Source organism: Cetorhinus maximus, chromosome 3 (assembly GCF_964194155.1).
Source record: "Cetorhinus maximus chromosome 3, sCetMax3.hap1.1, whole genome shotgun sequence".
Lineage (NCBI taxonomy): Eukaryota > Metazoa > Chordata > Chondrichthyes > Lamniformes > Cetorhinidae > Cetorhinus > Cetorhinus maximus.
The window spans coordinates 123,916,097-123,937,735 of NC_135881.1; the positions used below are offsets into that span (position 1 = coordinate 123,916,097).

Genomic DNA, 21,639 nt, shown 5'->3' on the forward strand with positions numbered 1-21,639 from the left:
GAAAGATCATTGGGGGTAGGTGGGAATGTGGAGTTGAGGTTACAGTCAGATCAGCCATGATCTTACTGAATGGCAGAGCAGACTGAAGGGGCTGTGTGGGCTACTCCTGCTCCTAATTTCTATGTTTGTACATTTTCAATGACAGTCTTAGTACAGACAGCTATTGCTTTATGACATTTTTCATGTGGCTGCTGCATCAGACTCTTGGTGAAACAGCGCCCATAACAAAAGGTTTTCCCAGTTACTTAAAACCCTCTCATTTGTCAAAGGACGGTATTGCAGACTTATTCATTTACTTATCTGTCTTATGAAGAATTTAACTTGTGATAAGATAACTCAATAAAAGCATATGGTTTTGTACAACTATATGCACAAAATTTGTCTCCTCTAAATAAGATCTGAACGTAAAAGCTCCTCTGTGACAAAGGGGCTGTGGTGACAATATTAAAGCTAGAGAAGAACTCTTACCTCTTAAGCTCAACCTCTTTGTTGAGATGGTAGAAGAAAGCAGGTTCACATATTAGTTGTTCTCTTTGGCAGACTTCAACACATGACTGGGAGGGTTTGGCCATTTTAACTGTAAGTGCAGTCAATGGCGGCCATATTTCTCTTTGATGGCAGAAATCCTGTAGTAAAGCCATTAAATTTACAAATTCAGATTCCAAGTACATTCGTTCACCAAGCGCAGTAAAGCAAACATCCAGAATCAGAACTCTGAAGGTGGGATATGACAATTTTGAGACATTGTTTTGGTTACAGCTGAGCTGCCCGTTCTTAAAAGCACTTTGGACCATCTTATGTTCAGCAATGTGCCCATACTGCCCAATATCTAAATATGCAATAGGGGAGGTGATGGTGCAGTGGTATTGTCGCTGGACTAGTAATCTAGAGACCCAGGGTAATGCTCTAGGGACCTGGGTTCGAATCCCGCCGCGTTGGGATGGTGGAATTTGAATTCAATTAAAAAATCTGGAATGTTGACCATGGAACCACTGCCCTTTAGGGAAGGAAATCTGTCGTCCTTACCTGGTCTGTGACATGTGACTCCAGACCCACAGCAATGTGGTTAAATTATCTTAAATCTTAAATGCCCTCTGAAATGGCCTAGCAAGCCACTCAGTTGTAACAAACTAAAAAGGAATGAAACTGGACAGACCACCCGGCATCGACCTAGGCACCGGAAACAACGATGGCAATCTCAGCCATGTCGATCCTGCAAAGTCCTCCTTACTAACAGCTGGGGACTAGTGCCAAAATTGGGAGAGCTGTCTCACAAACCAGTCAAGCATAGTCATCCTCAAGGAATCATATCTTACAGATAACATCCCAGACACCACCATCGCCATCCCTGGGTAGGTCCTGTCCCACCGGCACAGTGGTATACAGTCAGGAGGGAGTTGCCCTGGGAGTCCTCAATATCGACTCCAGACCCTATGAAGTCTCATGGCATCAGGTTAAACAAGGGCAAGGAAACCTCCTGATTACCACTTACTGCCCTCCCTCAGTGAATCAGTGCTCCTCCATGTTGAGCACCACTTGGAGGAAGCACTGAGGGTGGCAAGGGCGCAGAATGTACTCTGGGTGGGGGACTTCAATGTCCACCACCAAGAGTGGCTTGGTAGCACCGCTACTGACCGAGCTGGCCGAGTCCTAAATGACATAGCTGCTAGACTGAGTATGCGGCAGGTGGTGAGGGGACCAACAAGAGGGAAAAACATACTTGACCTCATCCTCACCAACCTGCCTGCTGCAGGTGCATCTGTCCATGACAATATCGGTAGGAGTGACCACCGCACAGCCGTTGTGGAGATGAAGTCCCGCCTTCACATTAAGGATACCCTCCATCGCGTTGAGTGGCACTACCACCATGCTAAATGGGATAGATTTCGAACAGATCTAGCTACTCAAGAATGGGCATCTATGAGGCGCTGTGGGCCATCAGCAGCAGCAGAATTGTACTCGAGCTCAATCTGTAACCTCATGGCCTAGCATATCCCCCCACTCTATCATTACCATCAAGCCAGGGGATCAACCCTGCTTCAATGAAGAGTGCAGGAGGGCATGCCAGGAGCAGCACAGGGCATACCTAAAAATGAGGTGTCAACCTGGTGAAGTTATAACACAGGACTACTTGCATGCCAAACAGCATAAGCAGCAAATGATAGAGCTAAGCAATCCCACAACCAACAGATCAGATCTAAGCTCTGCAGTCCTGTCACATCCAGTCGTGAATGGCGGTGGACAATTAAACAACTCACTGGAGAAGGAGGATCCACAAATATCCCTATTATCAATGATTGAAGAGCCCAGCACATCAGTGCAAAAGATAAGGCTGAAGCATTTGCTAGAATCTTCAGCCAGAAGTGCCGAGTGGATGATCCACCTTGGCCTCCTCTGGAGGTCCCCAGCATCACAGATGCCAGTCTTTAGCCATTTGATTCACTCCATGTGATATCAAAAAACGGCTGAAGGCATTAGATATTGCAAAGGCTATGGGACCTGACAATATTCCGGCAATAGGACCGAGGACGTGTGGTCCAGAACATACCTCTAGCCAAACTGTTCCAGTACAGCTACAACACTGGCATTAACCTGGCAATGTGGAAAGTTGCCCAGGTATCTCCTGTACACAAAAAGCAGGACAATCCAACCCGGCCAATTACCGCCCCATCAGTCTACTTTCCATCATCAGTAAAGTAATGCAAGGTGTCATCAACAGTGCTATCAAGCAGCAGTCGCTTAGCAATAACCTGCTCATTGACGCCCAGTTTGGGTCCCACCAGGGCCACTTAGCTCCTGACCTCATTTCAGCCTTGGTTCAAAAATGGACAAAAGCTGAACTCCCGATGTGAGGTGAGAGTGACTGCCCTTGACATCAAGGCAGCGTTTGACCAAGTGTGGCATCAAGGAACCCTAGCAAAACTGGAATCAATGGGAAAATTCTCCACTGGTTGGAGTGATACCTAGCACAAAGGAATATGGTTGTGGTTGTTGGAGGTCAGTCATCTCAGCTCCAGGACATCACTGCAGGAGTTCCTCAGGGTAGTATCTCGGCTCAGCCATCTTCAGCTGCTTCATCAATGACCTTCCTTCCATCATAAGATCAGAAGTTGGGATGTTCGCTGATGATTACACAATGTTCAGCACCATTCACAACTCCTCAGATACTGGAGCAGTCTATGTCCAAATGCAGCAAGACCTGGACAATTTCCAGGCTTGGGCTTACAAGTGGCAAGTAACATTCGTGCCACACAAGTGTCAGGCAATGACCATCTCCAACAAAAGAGAATCAGACCATCGCCCCTTGATGTTCAATGGCGTTACCATCACTGAATCCTTCGCAATCAACATCCCAAGGGTTACCATTGGCCAGAAAATGAACTGGACTAGCCATATCAATACTGTGGCTACAAGTGCAGGTCAGAGGCTAGGAATTGTGCGACAAGTAACTCACCTCCTGACCCCCCAAAGCCTGTCCATCATCTACAAAGCACAAGTCAGGAGAGTGATGGAATACTCCCCACCTGCCTGGATGACTGCAGCTCCCACAACACTCAAGAAGCTTGACACCATCCAGGACAAAGCAACCCGCTTGATTGGCACCACATCCATAAACATTCACTCCCTCCACTACCGACGCACAGTAGCAGAAGTGTGTACCATCTACAAGATGCAATGCTGGAATTCACCAAGGCTCCTTCGACAGCACCTTCCAAACCCACCCCCACTACCATATAGCAGGACAAGGGCAGCAGATAGATGGGAGCACCACCACCTGGAAGTTCCCCTTCAAGCCACTCACCATCCTGACTTGGAAATATATTGCTGTTCCTTCACTATCGCTGGGTCAGAATCCTGGAACTTCCTTCCTAACAGCACTGTGGGTGTACCTACACCACAAGAACTGCAGCAGTTCAAGGCGGCAGCTCACCATCACCTTCTCAAAGGCAACTAGGGATGGGCAATAAATGCTGGCCCAGCCAGCAAAGCCCAAATCCCATGAATGAATATAAAAAATGTAATAGTACTTGAGGCGATGGAATGGGGGCAATGTTGTAACAATATAATACCCTTTATAATCTTAACTGGATATCATGCCTTTTGCAAATGCCTTCATATGCACTTCCCCAATCTCTATGAAATGAGAATTGAAACTTGTAATAATTGACAATAGCTACCTGAGGTATTAATTTAGCCTGATGATGAGAGTGAAGAGTGCAAGCCTGAGAGGAAACAGTGAAGGAGGCCACAGAAAATAGTGATGGCAGAGAGCACGAGCCTGATGGGAAACAATGTGAGAAGCCAACAGTCTTTCAGAGGTCAGTTTTCAAGAATAGCAGTGCCTCAAAATAAGGGAGCGCAGACCTGAGGGTCAGGGGTGGAGCAACACATGGCAGAAGAATTCTCATTAGTGGGTCCCTGAGAGTAGGTCTCAACTGGAGCGTAAGAGGTGAGGGAGCTTAAGCATCAGGGAGAGAGGTAACAAAAACACTTGAAGTGATGTCAGCACAAGGGAAGGAGTTGATCAGTCAGTGAGTAGCTGGTGAGTGGCGAATGTTTCTTTTTGTGTCCAGATCAGGACAAGTCAGTTTTATTTCTGTTAAGTGTAGATAGCAGTCTAATAAATAGGGGTATGGCAGGGCTACTTAGTCCCATCCAACGCACAATCTGCCATGCGGGAACTCTAGGACGCTTCTCATGTCTTGAACAACCACATATGCAGGAAGTGTCATCAGCTGCCAGAGCCCGAGCTCCGATTTTTGGAGCTTGAACAGCAGCTGTCATCACTGCAGTGCATCTGCGAGGCTGAGAGCTACATGGATAGCACTAGGAGGAAGTCACCTTGCAGCTTTAAGGAGTATTGGTGACTGCCACCAGACTAGATGGACCAGTGCAGGATTCCCCTGAATGCATCTTGCTCTCTAAATGATATTCAGTTGCTGAGGGTGATGGCTCCTCCGGGAAGTAGAGCCAGTGCCAAGTTGATGGGCTCCATTCAAGTATACAGTGGGATGGGAGAAGGAAGGTCAAAAAAAAAAATTGAGGACTGAATAGTTTGCAGAAGAGAGAGCAGTTTCTGCAGCTGCAGATGTGACTTTAGAATGGTATGTTGCCTCCCTGGTACTAGGGTGAAGGATGCCTCTAAGTGACTTCAGAACATTCTGAGGGGGAGGATGAACCACTAGGGGTCGTGGTCCATATTTGTACCAATAGCAGTGGTAGAAAGAGGGATGAGGTCCTTCAGACAGATTTAGGGAGCTAGGAAAGAAATTAATAAGCAGGGCCTCAAATGTAGTAACCTCTGGATCACTCCCTTTGCCACATGCAGTGAGTACAGAGATAGGATAGTGCATATGAATGAGTGGCTGGAAGGATGGTGCAGGAGGGAGGGCTTTAGATTTCAGGGGCATTCAGACAGTTCTGGGGAGGAAGGATCATCAAATGAGACCATATGGATTGAACCAAAGAACAAAGAAGGGACAATCACACTGCTGGGCATGTACCATGGGCCCCCAAACAATCAGAGGTAAATCGAAGAGCAAATATCAGAACAAATTTCTGAGAAGTGCAAAAACACTAGGGCAGTAATAGTAGTGGATTTCAACCACCCTAATATTAACTGGAATAGAATCAGTGTAAAAGGCATAGAGGGTGCAGAATTCTCAAAATGCATTCAGGAGAACTCACTTAGCCAGTAAGTAGCAAACTTAATAAGAGAAAGGGCAGTTCTGGACTTAGTTTTAGAGAATGAAGCTGGACAGATGGAAGGGGTACCGGCAGGAGAGCATTTTTGAGATAGTGATCATAATTCAGTTAGTTTTAGCGTAGGAATGCTAAAGGACTAAGATAGATAAGGAGCAAAAGTTCTCAAACGAGGAAAGACCAATTTTACTATTTGGCAAAAATGGACTGGAAGCAGCTACTTGAAGGCAAATCAGCGTCAGTGCGGTGAGAAGCACTCACAGAGGGGATAGTGAGAGTCCGGAGCAATTATGTTACCACAAAGAAAAAGGGCGGGACTCCCAAATCTCAAGCCCCTGATGTCAAAGAGTATACAGGGTGGGATAAGGCATAAAAGGGAAGCTTTTAGCAGATACTGAGAACTCAACACTGCAGAAAGCCTACAGGAGTATACAAAGTGCAGGGGTAAAATTAAAAGGGAAATTCAGAAAGCAAAGAGAAGGCATGAAAAAATATTGGCAAGTAAAATCAATGAAAACGCAAAGATATTTTATAAATGTATAAAGAGCAAGAGAATAACAAAGGAAAGAGTGGGCTTATTTGAGATCAGAAAGGTAACCTGTGGGTAGAGGCAGAAGATGTGGGCATGGTTCTAACTGAATTCTTTGTACCAATCTTCACAAAAGAGGATGATGATTAAGACTTTACAGTTAAGAAGGAGGAGTGTGAAATATTGGATGGGATAAACATAAGCGAGAGAGGAAATATTAAAGTGTTTAGCATCTTTGAACATAGATAAATCACCAGGCCCAGGCTGCTAGGAAAAGCAAGGGAGGTAATAGCAGAGGTTCTGATCACAATTATCCAATTCTCTCTGGCTATAGAATGGTGCTGGAAGACTGATGTCATTGTACCGTTGTTTCAAAGGGAGCAAGGGTCAGACCAAGTAATTAAAGACTGGTCAAACTGGGGGAGGCGGTGGCATAGTGGTATTGTTACTGAGCTAGTAATCCAGAGACCCAGGGTAATGCTCTGAGGGCCTGGGTTTGAATCCCATTTATTATTTGAATTCAATAAAAATCTGGAATTAAAAGTCTTATGATGACCATGAAACCATTGTCGATTGTTGTAAAAACCCACTGTCCTTTAGGGAAGAAAATCTACCATCCTTACCTGGTCTGGCCTACATGTGACTCCAGATCCACAGCAATATGGTTGACTCTTAACTGTCCTCTGAACAAGGGCAATTAGAGATGGGCAATAAATGCTGGCCTAGCCAGTGACACCCACATCCCATGAACGAATAATAATAAAAAAAAGAGCCTAATCTAGGTGGGCAAATTATTGGAAAAATTTCAGAGGGTCAGTATAAATTGTCATTGAGAAAGGTATGGATTAATCATGACAGTCAGTGTAGTTTTGTTAAGAGATCATGTCTGATTAACTTGATTGAGTTTTGGAGGAGTTAACTAGGAGGGTTGATGAGAGTAGCAAGTTGGAAGTAGCCTACATGGCTTTTAACACGGCCCCATTTGGCAGACTGGTCAGAAAAGTCGAAGTCCGTGGGATCCAAGGGAAAGTAGCATGTTGAATCCAAAAGTCACTCAGTGGCAAGAATCAAAGGATGGGTGTTTTTGTGACTGGAAGGCTGTATGCAGCCGGGTTCCACAGGGATTGATACTGGATCTCTTTTCTTTTGAAGATATCAATGGACTAGTCAGGTGGGTGGAACAATGGTTCAGAATTGGAATCAGATTTGATTGGGCCCACAACTCGTTCAATATTTTGCATCTTCAATTACTGGAGTCTATACAAATTCGGTTTTCTTTGCCAGTTCAAAAGTACAGGTAAACGCTCATTCTCTTCCTTGTCAGCCTCATGCTGGGGCTGTTCATTCTTTTCATTGGCCATGATTTTGTGTTGTTTCCTCTCTCCCTGTATTTTGCATTCTTCTCCTTCCCATTTGCATTGGTTTTGTTGTCATATTTCTTTCAGCTATGTTACCGCAAGTTTTAATTGAAATTCATGCTCATTTAATTGAAACTTTCCCTCACTATCCATTTGGATGCTAATCCCCCTAACTCATGTTTAACTGATTTTGAATTGGAGAAATTTACAGCATAAAAAGAGGCCAATCGGCTCATCATGTCTTTCTGATCAAAATGGAGTTCAATCTGGAGAAGTGTGAAGTAGTGCATTTGGTAAAGGCTAACAAGGCAAAGGAATATATAATAAATGGTGGGTTACTGAGAAGTATAGAGGAACACAGGGAGCTTGGAGTGCATGTCCATGATCCCTGAAGGTAGCAGGATGGGTAGATATGGTCATTAAAAAGGCATACAGGATATTTTCTTTCAATAGCTGAGGCATAGAATATAAGAGCTGGTAGGTTATGCTAGAATTGTATATGATACTAGTTAGGCCTCAGCTAGGTTACTGCATACATCACATTGCAAGAAGGATGTGATCGCACTACAGAGGGTGTGCAGCAGACTTATGAGGATGTTACTAGGAATGGAGAATTTGAGCCACAAGGGAACATTGAATAGGCTGGGGTTGTTCTCCCTGGAACGGAGGAGGCTGAAGGAGATTTAATTTGGGTGCATACAATTATGAGGGGCCTATATAGAGTAGATAAGGAGGACATATTTCCCTTAGTAGAGAAAGCAACAACCAGGAGGTATCAATTTGAAGTAACCGGTAGAAGGATTAGGGGGAGTTGAGAATTCTTTTCATCCAGAGGGTGAATGAGGGTCTGGAACTCATTGCCTAAAAGGGTATCAGAGGCAGAAATCCTCATTGCATTTGAGAAGTACTTGAATACCACTTGAAGTGCTATAACCTGCAAGGCTACATACTAAGTGTTGGTTAATGGGATTAGCTGAATAGCTCTCTTTTGATCAGAAAGAAATGATGAGCCAATTAGCCTCATTCTATACTGTAAATTTTTAAAATTCAAAATAAGTTAAACATGAGTTAGGTGGAATAGCATCCAAATAGATAGAGAGAGAAAAAGTTTCAATTAAAAGAGCGTGAATTTCAATTAAAACTTGTGGCAACATAATTTGAAGAAATATGACAATAAAACCATTGCAGATGGGAAGGAGAAGAATGCAAATTACAGGAACAGAGGAAACAACACAAAATCATGGCCAATGAAAAGAACAAACAGCCCCATCATGAGGCTGACAAGGAAGAGAATGAGCGTTGCCTGCACTTTTGAACTGGCAGAGAAAGCCAAATTTGTCGAGTCCAGTAATTGAAAATGCAGAACATTGAACAAATTGTGGGCCCAATCAAATCTGATTCCAATGCAATGATATTGTTATTTTATTCCATTTGAATTGTTATCCATTCACCATGAGGTGTCAATCTGAAGAAACTTTAACACAAGATTACATGCATGTTAACAGTGGAAACAGCATGCTACATACAGAGCAAGAGATCCCACAACACAGGAAACAGATCAAAGTTTTACAGTCCTGCCATATCCAGTTGTGGACAGTGGTGTTTTAAACAATGAATGTTGCCACAACACCAGACACTTTCTGATACCTGACCCAAATGGCCACCAGTCACATGTAAAGTTTAACAATTCGTATTAGGAAGCTCAACCATCGTGGGGGCACCACAGCTGAGCCAACCCTGAATGCAGCATGTGCGCATAGTTCCAGTAAGGCTCACTAGGTTGTGACTGGACTAATTTTCCTCAACTTAAGCCAGCGTTAAAGCTAATATTCAACTGAGATCATCTAACTCAGTAATAATTGGGAATCAAACACGAAACCTGCTGGTCTGTATGACTCACCTACAGACTGGATACATTCACCAAATCATTGGAGTTTTTGAAAGTTCTTTTTATACACCCAGGTGAATTAAAAAATGCAATAAATTTTACTGACAATATTCTGAAGTTAAGTAATAAACTTACTTGTTTTTCAATGAAAACATTTAATCTTTCCAGCATTCCTTCACTTGTGAATTCATATGGTAAATATGGGTCGACCTGTTCAAAAAATATACTAATTTATTATAAACAGACAATCTCGATTATGTTTTGATAAAGAAGGAAGAATTTGCATTTATTGAACATTGTCATGACCTCAGGGCATCTCAAAGCACAGTACAGCCAATGAAATACTTTTTGAAATGTGATCACTGTTTTAATGTAGGGTAATGAGGTAGCCAATTTGCACATAGCAGGCTCAATGTGATTGTGATAAAAACAAAAAACTAAGGATGCTGGAAATCCAAAACAAAAACAGAAATACCTGGAAAAACTCAGCAGGTCTGGCAGCATTGGCGGAGAAGAGCAAAGTTGACGTTTTGAGTCCTCATGACCCTTCAACAGAACTTCTGTTGAACAGTTCTGTTGAAGGGTCATGAGGACTCGAAACGTCAACTTTGCTCTTCTCCGCCGATGCTGCCAGACCTGCTGAGTTTTTCCAGGTATTTCTGTTTTTGTTTTGTCAATGTGATTGTGTCCTGGTAATCTGCTTTAGTGTTGTTAGTTGATGGATAAACATTGGCCATGGCACCAGGGAGAACTCCCCTGCAGTTTTTCGAATAAGTGCCAAAGATTCTTTTCCATTGTCAAAGAGAGCAGATGGGGCCTCAGTTCAGCAGCTCATCTGAAAGACAGCATCTCAGCCAGTGCAGCGGTTTCTCAAAATTGCACTGGAGTGTCTGCCTAGACTTTATGCTCAAGTCTTTGGAGTGGGACTTGAACCCACAACCTTCTCACTCAGAGATAAGAGTGTTACCACCGATCCACAGCTCAAGAAACAAGGTTTCTATTACATCCAGAATTCAGTAATGCCTTACAGTGCTAAAACTGTAAGACACCCTAGTCAGGATGTACTGCACTGAGGTGTCATCCTTTGCATTATGGTTAAAATGAAGTCCCATCTGCCTTTTCACATGAATTCCAATTTAAGTTTCGCCCTTTGTGTTTCGGTTATCTTCGTGACATTCAGTGTTTCTCGATATATCTTCAACATGGCTCCCATTTTCTTGGACCTCAGTCGCTGATGGCTGCACCAGAACAACTGGCGGAGTTGTGGTTTGGGGACTCCCTATCAGTACATGGGCTGTGAGGTGATTCACACCTCTGAGTTCTGCCCACCTCCTCCACCACACTCCCAGGAGCTTTCTCCTTTTTGCCCGATTTTCCATGCTTCCCTCTCCCTCTGCTATTCTACTGTAACCAGTTAGACCTCCTTTAGACCCATCTTTTCTTTCTGTCTCATACCACTTCCTTTTATTTTGCACTATCATCACTTTTGTAATTTCATTACTCCTGTCCTCTACCTTAAAACAGATCATCATCTATGTTTTCCTTCTCCTTGGATTTTCCCTGGCTCTATACTTGCAAAACATAATCTCTAACATTTTTGTTCTAATGAAAGATAATCAAACTGCCACGTTAACTCAGTTTTGCTCTCCAACCTCCTGAGTGCATTTTGTTTTTATTACAATGAAAGGTACGCACAGCTTACTATTACAACAAAGGCAGAATGGGTCCACCACAGTATAGGACAGCCATGAGACACACATCATTACCATCATTAAAATGTTGTCCACGATTACCAAGAATGGCACAAGTATTCAACAAGAATGACATATTAAAAAGTAAAATATTCCTAACTGTGTAGGTGATCAAGTTGGAATCCTATTTTGCCTTTAGAGAGAGCCACAAAACAACAATAAGAGTTAATCCTGCTTATTAGTAGTTTTATGCCCACTAGTTGTATCCATGAGTTTCTCAGAAAAATATTGAGTACAATAACATGTATCTTTACAAAGAATTAATGATTTAGAGAAGTTGAAATTAGTTAAATGTAATGGTACACAACATTTAGAATCATAGAGCCATAATTGCACGGAAGCAGGCCATTCGGCCCATCAAGTCCAATTCCCTTTCAAAAGTTACTACTGAATCTGCTTCCAACACCCTTTCAGGCAGTGCCTTACATATCATAACAAATCACTGTTTTAAAAAAAAGTCCTGATCTTGATTCTAGTTCTTCTCCATGTTACCTTAAATCTGTGTCCTCTGTTTACCCAACTCTTCTGGCACTGGAAACAGTTACTCCATATTTATTCTATCAAAACCCTTCATGATTTTGAACACCTCTATTAAATCTCCCCAAAACTATTTCTGTTCAAAGGAGAACAACCGGAGCTTCTGTAGATTCTCTGTGTAACTCAAACCCTACATCCTTGGTACCAATCCAGTAAATCTCCTCTGCACCCTCTCTAAGGCCTTGACATCCTTCCTAAAATTTGGTGCCCAAAATATTCCAGCTAGGGCCTAACCCCAGTAATTTATAAAGGCCTAGCATAATCTCCTTGCTTTTGCCTAATTTTATAAAGCCAAGGATCCTATCTACTTTAAAAGCCTTTGATCAATTTGTTCTGCCACCTTCAAAGTTGTCTATGTCCACTCCAAGGTCTTTGTTCCTGCACCCCCTTTAACATTGTACCATTTAGTTTATTTAGCCCCACCTCATTCTTCCTATCAAAACACATAATTTCACACTTCTATGCATTAAATTGCATCTGCTATATGTCTGCCCATTTCACCACTGTCTATATTCTCCTGAGATCTGTTACTATCTTCCTCTTTATTCACAGTACAATAAAGTGCAATTGTGCAACATGATTAATACTTGCAGTGTGTTTTTCCACTTACTTTCAGTTCCATTATTTGATTCATTGCTTCTTTTACATCACTAGGGTTGTCAATGTCAACAGTCCAAACATGGGGCTTCCCAATATAAACCTCTGCATAAGGATGCTGAGATGAAAGCTATTAGTGGAAATGAAGGTTGAGCTTTTAGTACAGGAATCTGATATACAAATGAAGTTACAATAAAAGCAAAATATTGTGGATGCTGGAGATTCAAAATAAAAACAAAGTGTTGGAAAAACTCAGCAAGTCTGGCAGCATCTGTGGAGGGAGAAACAGTGTTAACGTTTTAACTCCAATATAACTTTGGAACTCCAAATGAAGTCGTTTTATTTTAACTGATTTTCACAATGGACAATTTTAGAAAAGACTGGGACATTAATACCAATTTGTAAAGACATTTGAAATCGCAGCAAAATGTATATTCAGGAAGAGTAATTGAAAAATCATTGGAACAATGCTGAGTCCTCTCACTCCGTTCGCTTAGTTCTCAAGAAAATCCTCATCTGAGTGATTTGACAAGAGGAAGAAGTAAACATCTGGATCCTAGACTTCACTTAACTGACAATCAGATATAATGTTCAAGTTGAATAAACAGAATTGTCTAAAAATTGTTTGACACACATTTTTGGACACAGGGATCATGATTTGTGACCTGCCTCATCATTTAAATGTTTTCTGCCTGCAGACGCTGGCTGGCTGCACACACCAGCTGGGGAAGCTGCAGCAAACCATAAGAGGCTGCATCTGACTTACAGTGCTACAACTGCAAATAAAGGAAATTGGGCAGAGAGGACTCCAGAGTTCACAAATCCAGCACTGCAGAGTTTTAGTCATGGAAGTGGACAGGTAGAGAGAGAGAGAGCATGTTTCCACTGGGGCTGTGGATTGGGGTGTAAGGACAAAGCAGGCCCTCAAGGAACCTCCTCCTGAAGGTCACCAGGGAGATCAATTCCCCAAGTCTGGCCCCAAAGACGTGGCTGCAGTACCAGAAGATGTTTAATGACCTCACGTGGGTTGTCAGTGTTTGCAACTCCACATGACATCTTCTACCCACCACACCACCGACCTCATAGTCTGCTCAATGCACTACACCATCACTCACCCATCAGCAGTCCCTAGCAGTCGTGATTCATGCCTAACATTCAGATACTCCACCTCATCCTCACGCACCCTCCACTGATCCCAGGCTCACATCCACCTCTTGATGTCTCCACATACCTCCAGCTATTCAGCTATGGCAGGCACATCACTCAAAAACATGTGCCAAGCAATTTTTAGAAAACAATTCTGTTTATTCAACTTGAACATTTTATCTGATTGTTAGTCAAGTGATGCCTTGGATGAATCCAGATGTTTGTTTTTTCTTCCTCGTCAAATGTAACAGACTTAGTGGTATTCTTCCCTCTCTCCTGCAGGACAAGGTGGTACAATATACAGGGACACAGAAGGGGCCAGGCATGCCTTCATTCATTGAGCCTGACGTATTGTCACACTATGGAGTTGGCTGTGACAACACCCATTGCAGCAGGCATCGCTGAGACAACTGAAGCTGACAAGTATGTTATTGCTTTCTCAAGTCCCACCACCTCCTCATCCTGCTAAATGGCATGCAGTGCAAGCTGCAGATGGTGTTACTATAGATCTCTTGCTTTACACCAGCAATCCACACCACCCACCAAGCCCAACCCTCCCCTTTTGATTTTATGCTTTCAGTGATAGCAGATCCATGAGAAAAAGAGACAGCAGCCGCATACCAATGATGAAGTACCACCATCACTTCATCTGACAGCTGTAGTCCCCAACTCAGATACTGGCCTTGCACACTTAAAGGCTAGTATTGTTCAGCTGTGAGTGATTAGTATTGGCGTTCTGTGCACATGTGCAGACCAAATTTATTAAACAAGCATCAGGAACGTCTGTCTGACATCATGGTAGCATCTCTTTTGACACTTCTGGTGTCACTAGTGCCCTTTCCAGCATGAGTCACCATGCGGGCCGTGCTGGAACTGGCCGGCAGCATGGTCAGCCTTTGAGGCTTTGGAGCTCAATTTCGTGGCCATTGGAGGTGGTTCAAAGGAGGTTTACTAGATTGATACCTGGAATGAGTGGGTTGTCTTATGAGGAAAGGTTGGACAGACTGGGCTTGTTTCCACTGAAGTTTAGAAGAGTGAGGGGTGATTTGATTGAAGTATACAAGATCCTGAACGGCCTTGACAAGGTGGACATCGAAAGGATGCTTCCTCTTGTGGGTGAGTCCAAAACTAGGGGGCGCTGTTTTAAAATTAGGAGTCGCCCTTTTAGGACAAAGCTGAGGAGAATTTCTTTCTCTCAGAGGGTTGTACGACTTTGGAACTCTCTGCCTCAAAAGGTGGCGGAAGGGGGTCATTGAATATTTTTAAGGCAGAGGTAGATAGATTCTTGTTAGGCAAGGGAAAAAAAAGTTATCGGGGGTAGATGGCAATGTGGAAATCAAAACACAAGAAGATGAGCCATGATCTTATTGAATGGCGGAGCAGGCTCAAGGGGCCGAATGGTCTACTCCTGTTCCTATTTCTTATGTTCATTTTTTCAGGTTGGGGACCACTGGAATCACATTTATCTCTTTGGAACATGGTGGAGTTTAGAGAGTTCCTGTTAGTCTGAGGAGCAAGGTAGTGTATATGAGGAAATTTATAAGACATCTAAGGTAACAAATTACAATTTTTGCCAGTTGATAAGAAATAGTTGCTAATTATCAGCAACCAGATGGTACAACTCCAATTTTATTCCTGAAACTTAGTACAAAAGTGTAAGTATTAATGAACCAGGCTGTTGAATTATTCACACTGTCATCACCTGTCTACCAAGATTGGCTTTTCATTCCTGCACCAAAACTAACCATGCATTTAGATATATAAAACAAGAGCCTATTTTCAGAGGCAGAATTTGGTCTATGATTTATTTGCATTTTTCAAAATTTTTTGATTTTTTTCACCAAAGGCAAAAATAAGCTCTTTAAAAAAAATGGAAAATGGCTTCAGTTGTACCAGCCTTCCTAATATTAAGACTGGTTTCTCTCCGGCACACTGATATTCTATCATCTTTATTGTATTAGATCATTGAAAGAATGGACAAAGCAGAAAGATTTGAACTGAACCTTTCCTACATAGGTGCAATTTTTTGAGGGAGGGAAATAATCCTGCCCCCATCCTGTCCCTGTCTTTGCACCTCAATAGCATTTTAGCAGAATTTCTTGTAATGGCTTTTCATATGGCACAGCAATGTAAAGTACATGTTATGAGTGATAGAGATCTGGGTGTTCAGATTTCTTGTTCAGCTGCCATGTAATGTGCAGGGACAAACTAGTCCCTAAAAGACATGTTATTACTTCCAGTGCCAACGTCTTAAGGGCCAGGTTAGTATTGTTAAGAAAGATTTTTGTTTTTGGCCTTTTGAATTAAATAAAATGTTTTTGCTGCTTCTGTTCTTATTGCAGATGCTGCTTATTCTTTAAATTTAGGGAATGAGGCTGTGTTTAGTAGTATATATTATAAATTAAATTAAAATATAATACAATTCATCAGAAGCTGGCAATGCAGAAATCTTGTTCCATCAGGCTTCTTTTTAACTCACCCCTTTAATATTTCTGCTGCATTTAAGGCCCAGGCAGCACTGGGACTTCCTCGCAGATCTTAATAGGACCCAATAGAGCCCTTGCAGCAGCATTCAATGTCTACCAATGTGGTTGGCTCTTAAGTGTCTCTGAAGTGGCCTAGTTAAGCTACTCAGTTGTATTAAAAACAGAAGGATCACCATTACCTTTTCAGAACAACAAGGGATGGTTAATAAATGTTGCCCTTGCCAGCGATATTCATACCCTGAGAATTAATGAAAATTTAGTATGCTTTTACAACTCACAGGTCATGCTTTATAAATCTATATGGATTCTTTGAGGGTTAACAAAGTGGATGAAAATAATTCAGTCCACCTGAAGTTTCAAAAAGCTTGACAGTATTTACATCAGAGAAGCAGGTCATTCGGCCCAATCCAATCCATGTTGCTGTGTAAGCTATACATAAAACTCCTCCCATCCCTCTTCATCCAACCCTATCAGCGTAAATCTCTATTCCTTTCTCCCTCATCTACTTACTAAGCTTCGCCTTTCATGCATCTACTATTTGCTCAAACTACTCCTTGTGACAGCAAGTTTGACATTCCAACCACACTCTGGGTAAAGCAACTTCTCCTGAATTGCCAATTCAATTTATTAGTGATCATCTTGTATTTATGGCTTCTAGTTTTGGTCTCCCCTACAAGTAGGAACATCTGCTCTACATCTATCCTATCAAACCTTTAATAATCTTAAAGGCCTTTATCGAGTCACCTCTCAGCCTTCTCTCTTCTAAACATAACTACTATTAAACTCGGTTCTTCAGCAAGAAAAGTAGACAACTCTTAGCATTAATGCAGGCTCCATATTTGCAAGGTCAGGGGAGGATGTTTCATTTGCAACAAAAGTTGCAAAGGGACACTGATAGATTAAGTGAGTGGACAAAACTGTGGCAGGCAGAGTTCAAAGTTGGGAAGTGTGAGGTTATCCATATTAGGCCCAACAATGATAGATCAGAGCACTTTTTAAATGGTGAGAAGCTAGAAGCTGTAGAGGAGTAGAGAAATTTAGAGGTTTATAATGAGAAATCACAAAAAACTAATGGACAGCAACCAAAAATATTGAAAAAGATTAATACTAGCCTTTATCTCAAGGAGGCTGGAATACAAAAGGGTGGGAATTATGCTAAAGTTGTATAGACCACTTCTAAAATTGTGTGTCAGATTCTGAACACCACATCTCAAAGGATATATTGCCTTGGAGATTCACCAGAATTCTACTGGGGCTAAAAGTGTTAAATTATGAACACAGGTTGCAAGTCAAACATAAATTCCGATGACTATAGAATATTGTTGTGTAATTTAATTGAAGTGTTCAAGATGATTAAAGGAATTCACAGGGTGGGTAGAAAAAAAACCTATTTCTTCTAGCAAAGGAATCCAAAACGTGGGGCATAGATTGAGGAGACTCAGTAATATCAGAAAACACTTCTTCACATAATAGACACCAGGAACACTCTCCCCCAAAAAGCTGTTGAGCCTAGGATAACTGAACATTTCAAACTGATATTGATAGAGTTTTGTTAGATGTTGATATTAAAGGAAATGAAACCAAGGTAGGTGAATGGAGTTAAGATACAGATCAACCGTGTTGGAACAGGCTTGAGGGGATAAATGGACTATTTCTGTTACCATGGTACCATGTTCCTATTTTCTGTTCCATCTGCAGAGCTTATGTTTGGCTATCAAGTTTAAATTGTTTTACAAATACCCAGATAAAAGAACTGAGATACAAGCCTGAAATATAAAATAAATCAAATTCTGTTACCTCACAGTTATATTACATCTGAATCACATTAGCTAATGATAATTTATGTTTCAATATACTTTATGTTGGTGCAGAGGAAACATAAGTGATCAAGCTTGTCTCAGGTTTTGACCAACTAATATTATTTTCTTTGAATATAAAAATTTAGGAGAATATTCAGTTATTAGTATAACAGCTTAATGCTCATGGAGTAGTTACAAATTATTCAGATAAACTGGCAACAGAAGATGTGGCGATAAATGGGAAATTCTCTTCCAGGGAAAAAAAAATTACCAGTGGAATTTCACGGGCTTCCGGGACTCCTGCTTTTTACAATCCTTGTGAATGATATGGAACCATCTGTCTGTGGTAGTATTAATTTACTAATAGCGCAAAGCTATTTGTCCAGGTACAATGCAGAAATGAGAGTGAAATGAGAGTAATCCATATATTATGAATGTTTATTTTAGGTGGGTCAGTCAGTCAAGCAAAACCCTATGGGGAAACAATCAAATACCTACCCTTCAAGTGATCACTGTTAATGTGTCAGGGAGGGATTTGCTCAATCAAACTGATGGTACATGCAAGGCGTGTAGGTAATGGGTAGAAAATAAGTTGATAAATTTCAATAACGTGTCAAGTGTCTTCCTGAATTCTAAGCAGGAAACACCCATTGCCTCACCCATACCCATCAGTTCTGTAACCTCAATGAACTGCAGTCAATTGGCTGAACTTGGCCTGTCCCTTCTGAACCATTGTTGGATCTCCCGAACAGAGCTGTATTCTTCCAAGTGATCTCCTTTATATTCTCGCTTAAGTAAAGCATCAAACCCGCCCCCCCCCCACCCTTTTCAGTGGTAAGAACAGTTACAAAATAATGATTTAATAATTCCGCCAGTTCCTGTCTTCGGATATCACTTTCCCACTGTTAAAGCGTCCAATGACTACTCATCTGTTTCCCCTTATGTACTTAAATACCTTGTTATATATTTATATAGTTGCTCTTTAAAAGTTCATCAATTTCTTGGCCTGCCTCTTTTTGTTTTATATCTTTTTCATATGCTCTTTATTCCTGTACATTTAAACACCCCATCCTTCGCCTTTAAAACCTTCAATGACATATTTTCATTTATATTGGTTTTACTCTTCCATTTAATCCTCAACGTGTTTCTAGGATAAATTACCTTTACAATGTGAAGAAAATGGTGGAGCAGCTAAAATTTGAAGGAGGGATAACAAGAAATGATTCAAGTGATTCATCAGAGCAATTATTAAAATATTTTTGTTTAACCCTTTGAATCAGCAGATGGTTGAGGACTTACTGAGCCCAAAACTGTACAGTCAAATTAACACATATAGTTGAAGCCAAAACACTTTTTCCTAACTGACATTTTGAGAATCCTCGTGCTAGTAGGCTGAGTAGCTTTGCTAAGACACTTTTCTAAATGAGGATCAATAACACTAATTTCATTTATAAAAGAAGAACTGATAAAGACGCACTCAGTAATACATATACAATAAATTTTTAAAAATCTTCAAAGGCCTAATTTCCTAATGGCATTGCACTTATAGGTGGTGCTAAAGACAGAACTTTACATGACTAATTGACCATACATTGAGCAAGATTTCCACCAAAACCTCATCTTGAATGCACAATATTTCAGCTCAAAATCTCAACTTTGCTAAGCAAAATTGAAAAACTCCTCTCAGGCCAACTAAACAAGATTATGGCCCCAGCAACCTTCCACACCTCTTTCATTTCTCATCCACAACCACTCCTCCCTATTTGGTTGTATTTCACTTCCTCCAATGTTCAACCTCTCAATTTTCCTCTGACCAGAACTCCCCTTCCTCAACATTCCCTTCCTCTCTGACTGTCTTCTCCCTATCACCTACTCCTCTTCCCTCCCCAATCTTGCACATTAGTTCCATTAATCCCATTCACAACCCAGTTTGTCCTAAAAAAATCAAATTGTATTGACCACCCCCTGTGCAACACCTTTGGAAATTATATCAGTCAGTGTCCCATCATCTCTGTAGGAAAGCAATCATTGAAACATATTTTCATATAGCAGTACAATTAACATTTTATAATTATAATTTAAGCTTTATAAAATAAAATTCTATAATTCAAACTGAATGATGAATATTTTGTATACAACACCTCTCTGAAAGTTGGTTTCCCTTGAAAGAAATTCGTGTTTTTCCTGCTCTTTGGAGGGTTAAAATTTGGATTCAGAAATATGCAGCCATTTGCTATTGCTTCTAGAGGTGCAGGGCCTTCATAAGGGAATCCTAGTCCCACAAAAACCTAAAGGATGAAACAAATATTTTACAAATTAATACTTCACTCATCACTTTCATCACATTAACAATTCATACAGTTTTTCCCATTAAGATGCATTGATGGATATTCATCAGTAGAAAGTTTGCTCTCTTTAGGGCATGGAATGAGCACAACACGTGGATGGTGATGTGGGCTAGGGGGTGGTGTTGTTGGTGGTGGTGTGTATAGGTGCAGTGGGGGAGAAGGGGAATTTGCGGTGGAACTCATTTCTGCTTTCTCCAAGCCTCATTGAAAAGCAATTGTATCTGTTGTACAATAGCTATCAATGGAGCCCACAATATAATATCCCAATAGCAACCAATGAGAGTTTGATCACCATTAGGGAATTGACATCACCATTAGGGAATTGACAAAACATCAAGAAAACAACTATAGCTTTAAATTGTTACTTTGGACGAATGCAGAGTTTCTACAATTATTAGCATTTTAATTCTCCAGAATATTATCAAATATATATCAGTCTTCAAACATGCATAAATTTGGAGGGGCAAATATTCTGTCCCTCCAATGAACAATTTCATAAGTCAATCCTCAGTTAATTCAACCAGTAAATCAGGGTCCCCAATCCGTGGATTGCAACCTGGGACAAGCAGTTGGGGTCGTGAGCTTCCCCCTCCTCCGAGGCAGCAATGATCACTGTGGAGATGAAACCAGGCCCTGATAAAAATGAAGGTGAACCATGTTCAGGAAAAAGTGTTTGGCAATGCTTACTTGTTGCGTAAAAATAACAATTACATGACTTAACCCCCATGTTTGTAAACAAATAAACTCTATACTTGTGACATTGATACAATCTACATCACTGCACCTTGAGCTAACTCGCATAGTTTAAGCGTGTTTTGAAGCAAACAAGTTTTTTTTAAAGGAGGTGTACTTCTTTTAAAAATAGCATGATAACCTTTAAGATCGCGTTCACATAGAGATTATTGGCAAAATTCTCAATTATTGAAAATATATTGGAGGGCAGGGATTAATCAAGGACAGTCAGCACGGTTTTGTTAAGGGGAGGTCATATCTGACCAATTTCATTGAATTTTTCGAAGAGGTGACCAGGTGTGTAGATGAGGGCAATGCATTTGACGTAGTCTCCTTGGACTTCAGCAAGGCTTTTGATAAGGTCCCGCATGGGAGACTAGTAACGAAGGTAAGAGCCCATGGGATCCAAGGCAATTTGGCAAATTGGATCCAGAATTGGCTGAGTGGCAGGAAGCAGAGGGTGATAGTCGAGGAGTGTTTTTGTGACTGGATGCTTGTGTCCAGTGGGGTTCCACAGGGATCGGTGTTGGGTCCCTTGCTGTTTGTGGTATATATAAACGATTTAGACCTGAATGTAGGAGGGTTGATCAGTAAGTTCACAGATGACACGAAAATTGGTGGGGTTGTAAATAGTGAGGAGGATAGCCTTAGATTACAGGAGGATATAGATGGGCCGGTCAGATGGGCTGATCAGTGGCAAACAGAATTTAATCCGGATAAGTGTGAGGTGATGTACTTGGGCAGGACAAACAAGGCACGGGAATA

At 41.4% G+C, this 21,639-nt stretch overlaps 1 protein-coding gene across 5 annotated transcripts in view; it reads right to left on the reverse strand.

The window, feature by feature from the left end:
* Window positions 1-21,639, reverse strand: part of LOC144678887 (alpha-1,6-mannosylglycoprotein 6-beta-N-acetylglucosaminyltransferase A-like) — a 121,349-nt gene that overhangs the window by 2,604 nt on the left and 97,106 nt on the right. For 3 of the 5 annotated variants that reach the window (XM_078538905.1, XM_078538902.1, XM_078538903.1), the window contains 4 exons: window positions 19,936-20,082; window positions 12,377-12,493; window positions 9,614-9,688; window positions 469-626 (listed from right to left, as the gene is read on the reverse strand). In XM_078538905.1, coding sequence (XP_078395031.1) covers window positions 469-626; window positions 9,614-9,688; window positions 12,377-12,493; window positions 19,936-20,082 — 497 coding nt within the window. The remainder of the gene's footprint in view (window positions 1-468; window positions 627-9,613; window positions 9,689-12,376; window positions 12,494-19,935; window positions 20,083-21,639) is intronic. The other 2 variants (XM_078538904.1, XM_078538906.1) reach the window with 2 other exon arrangements.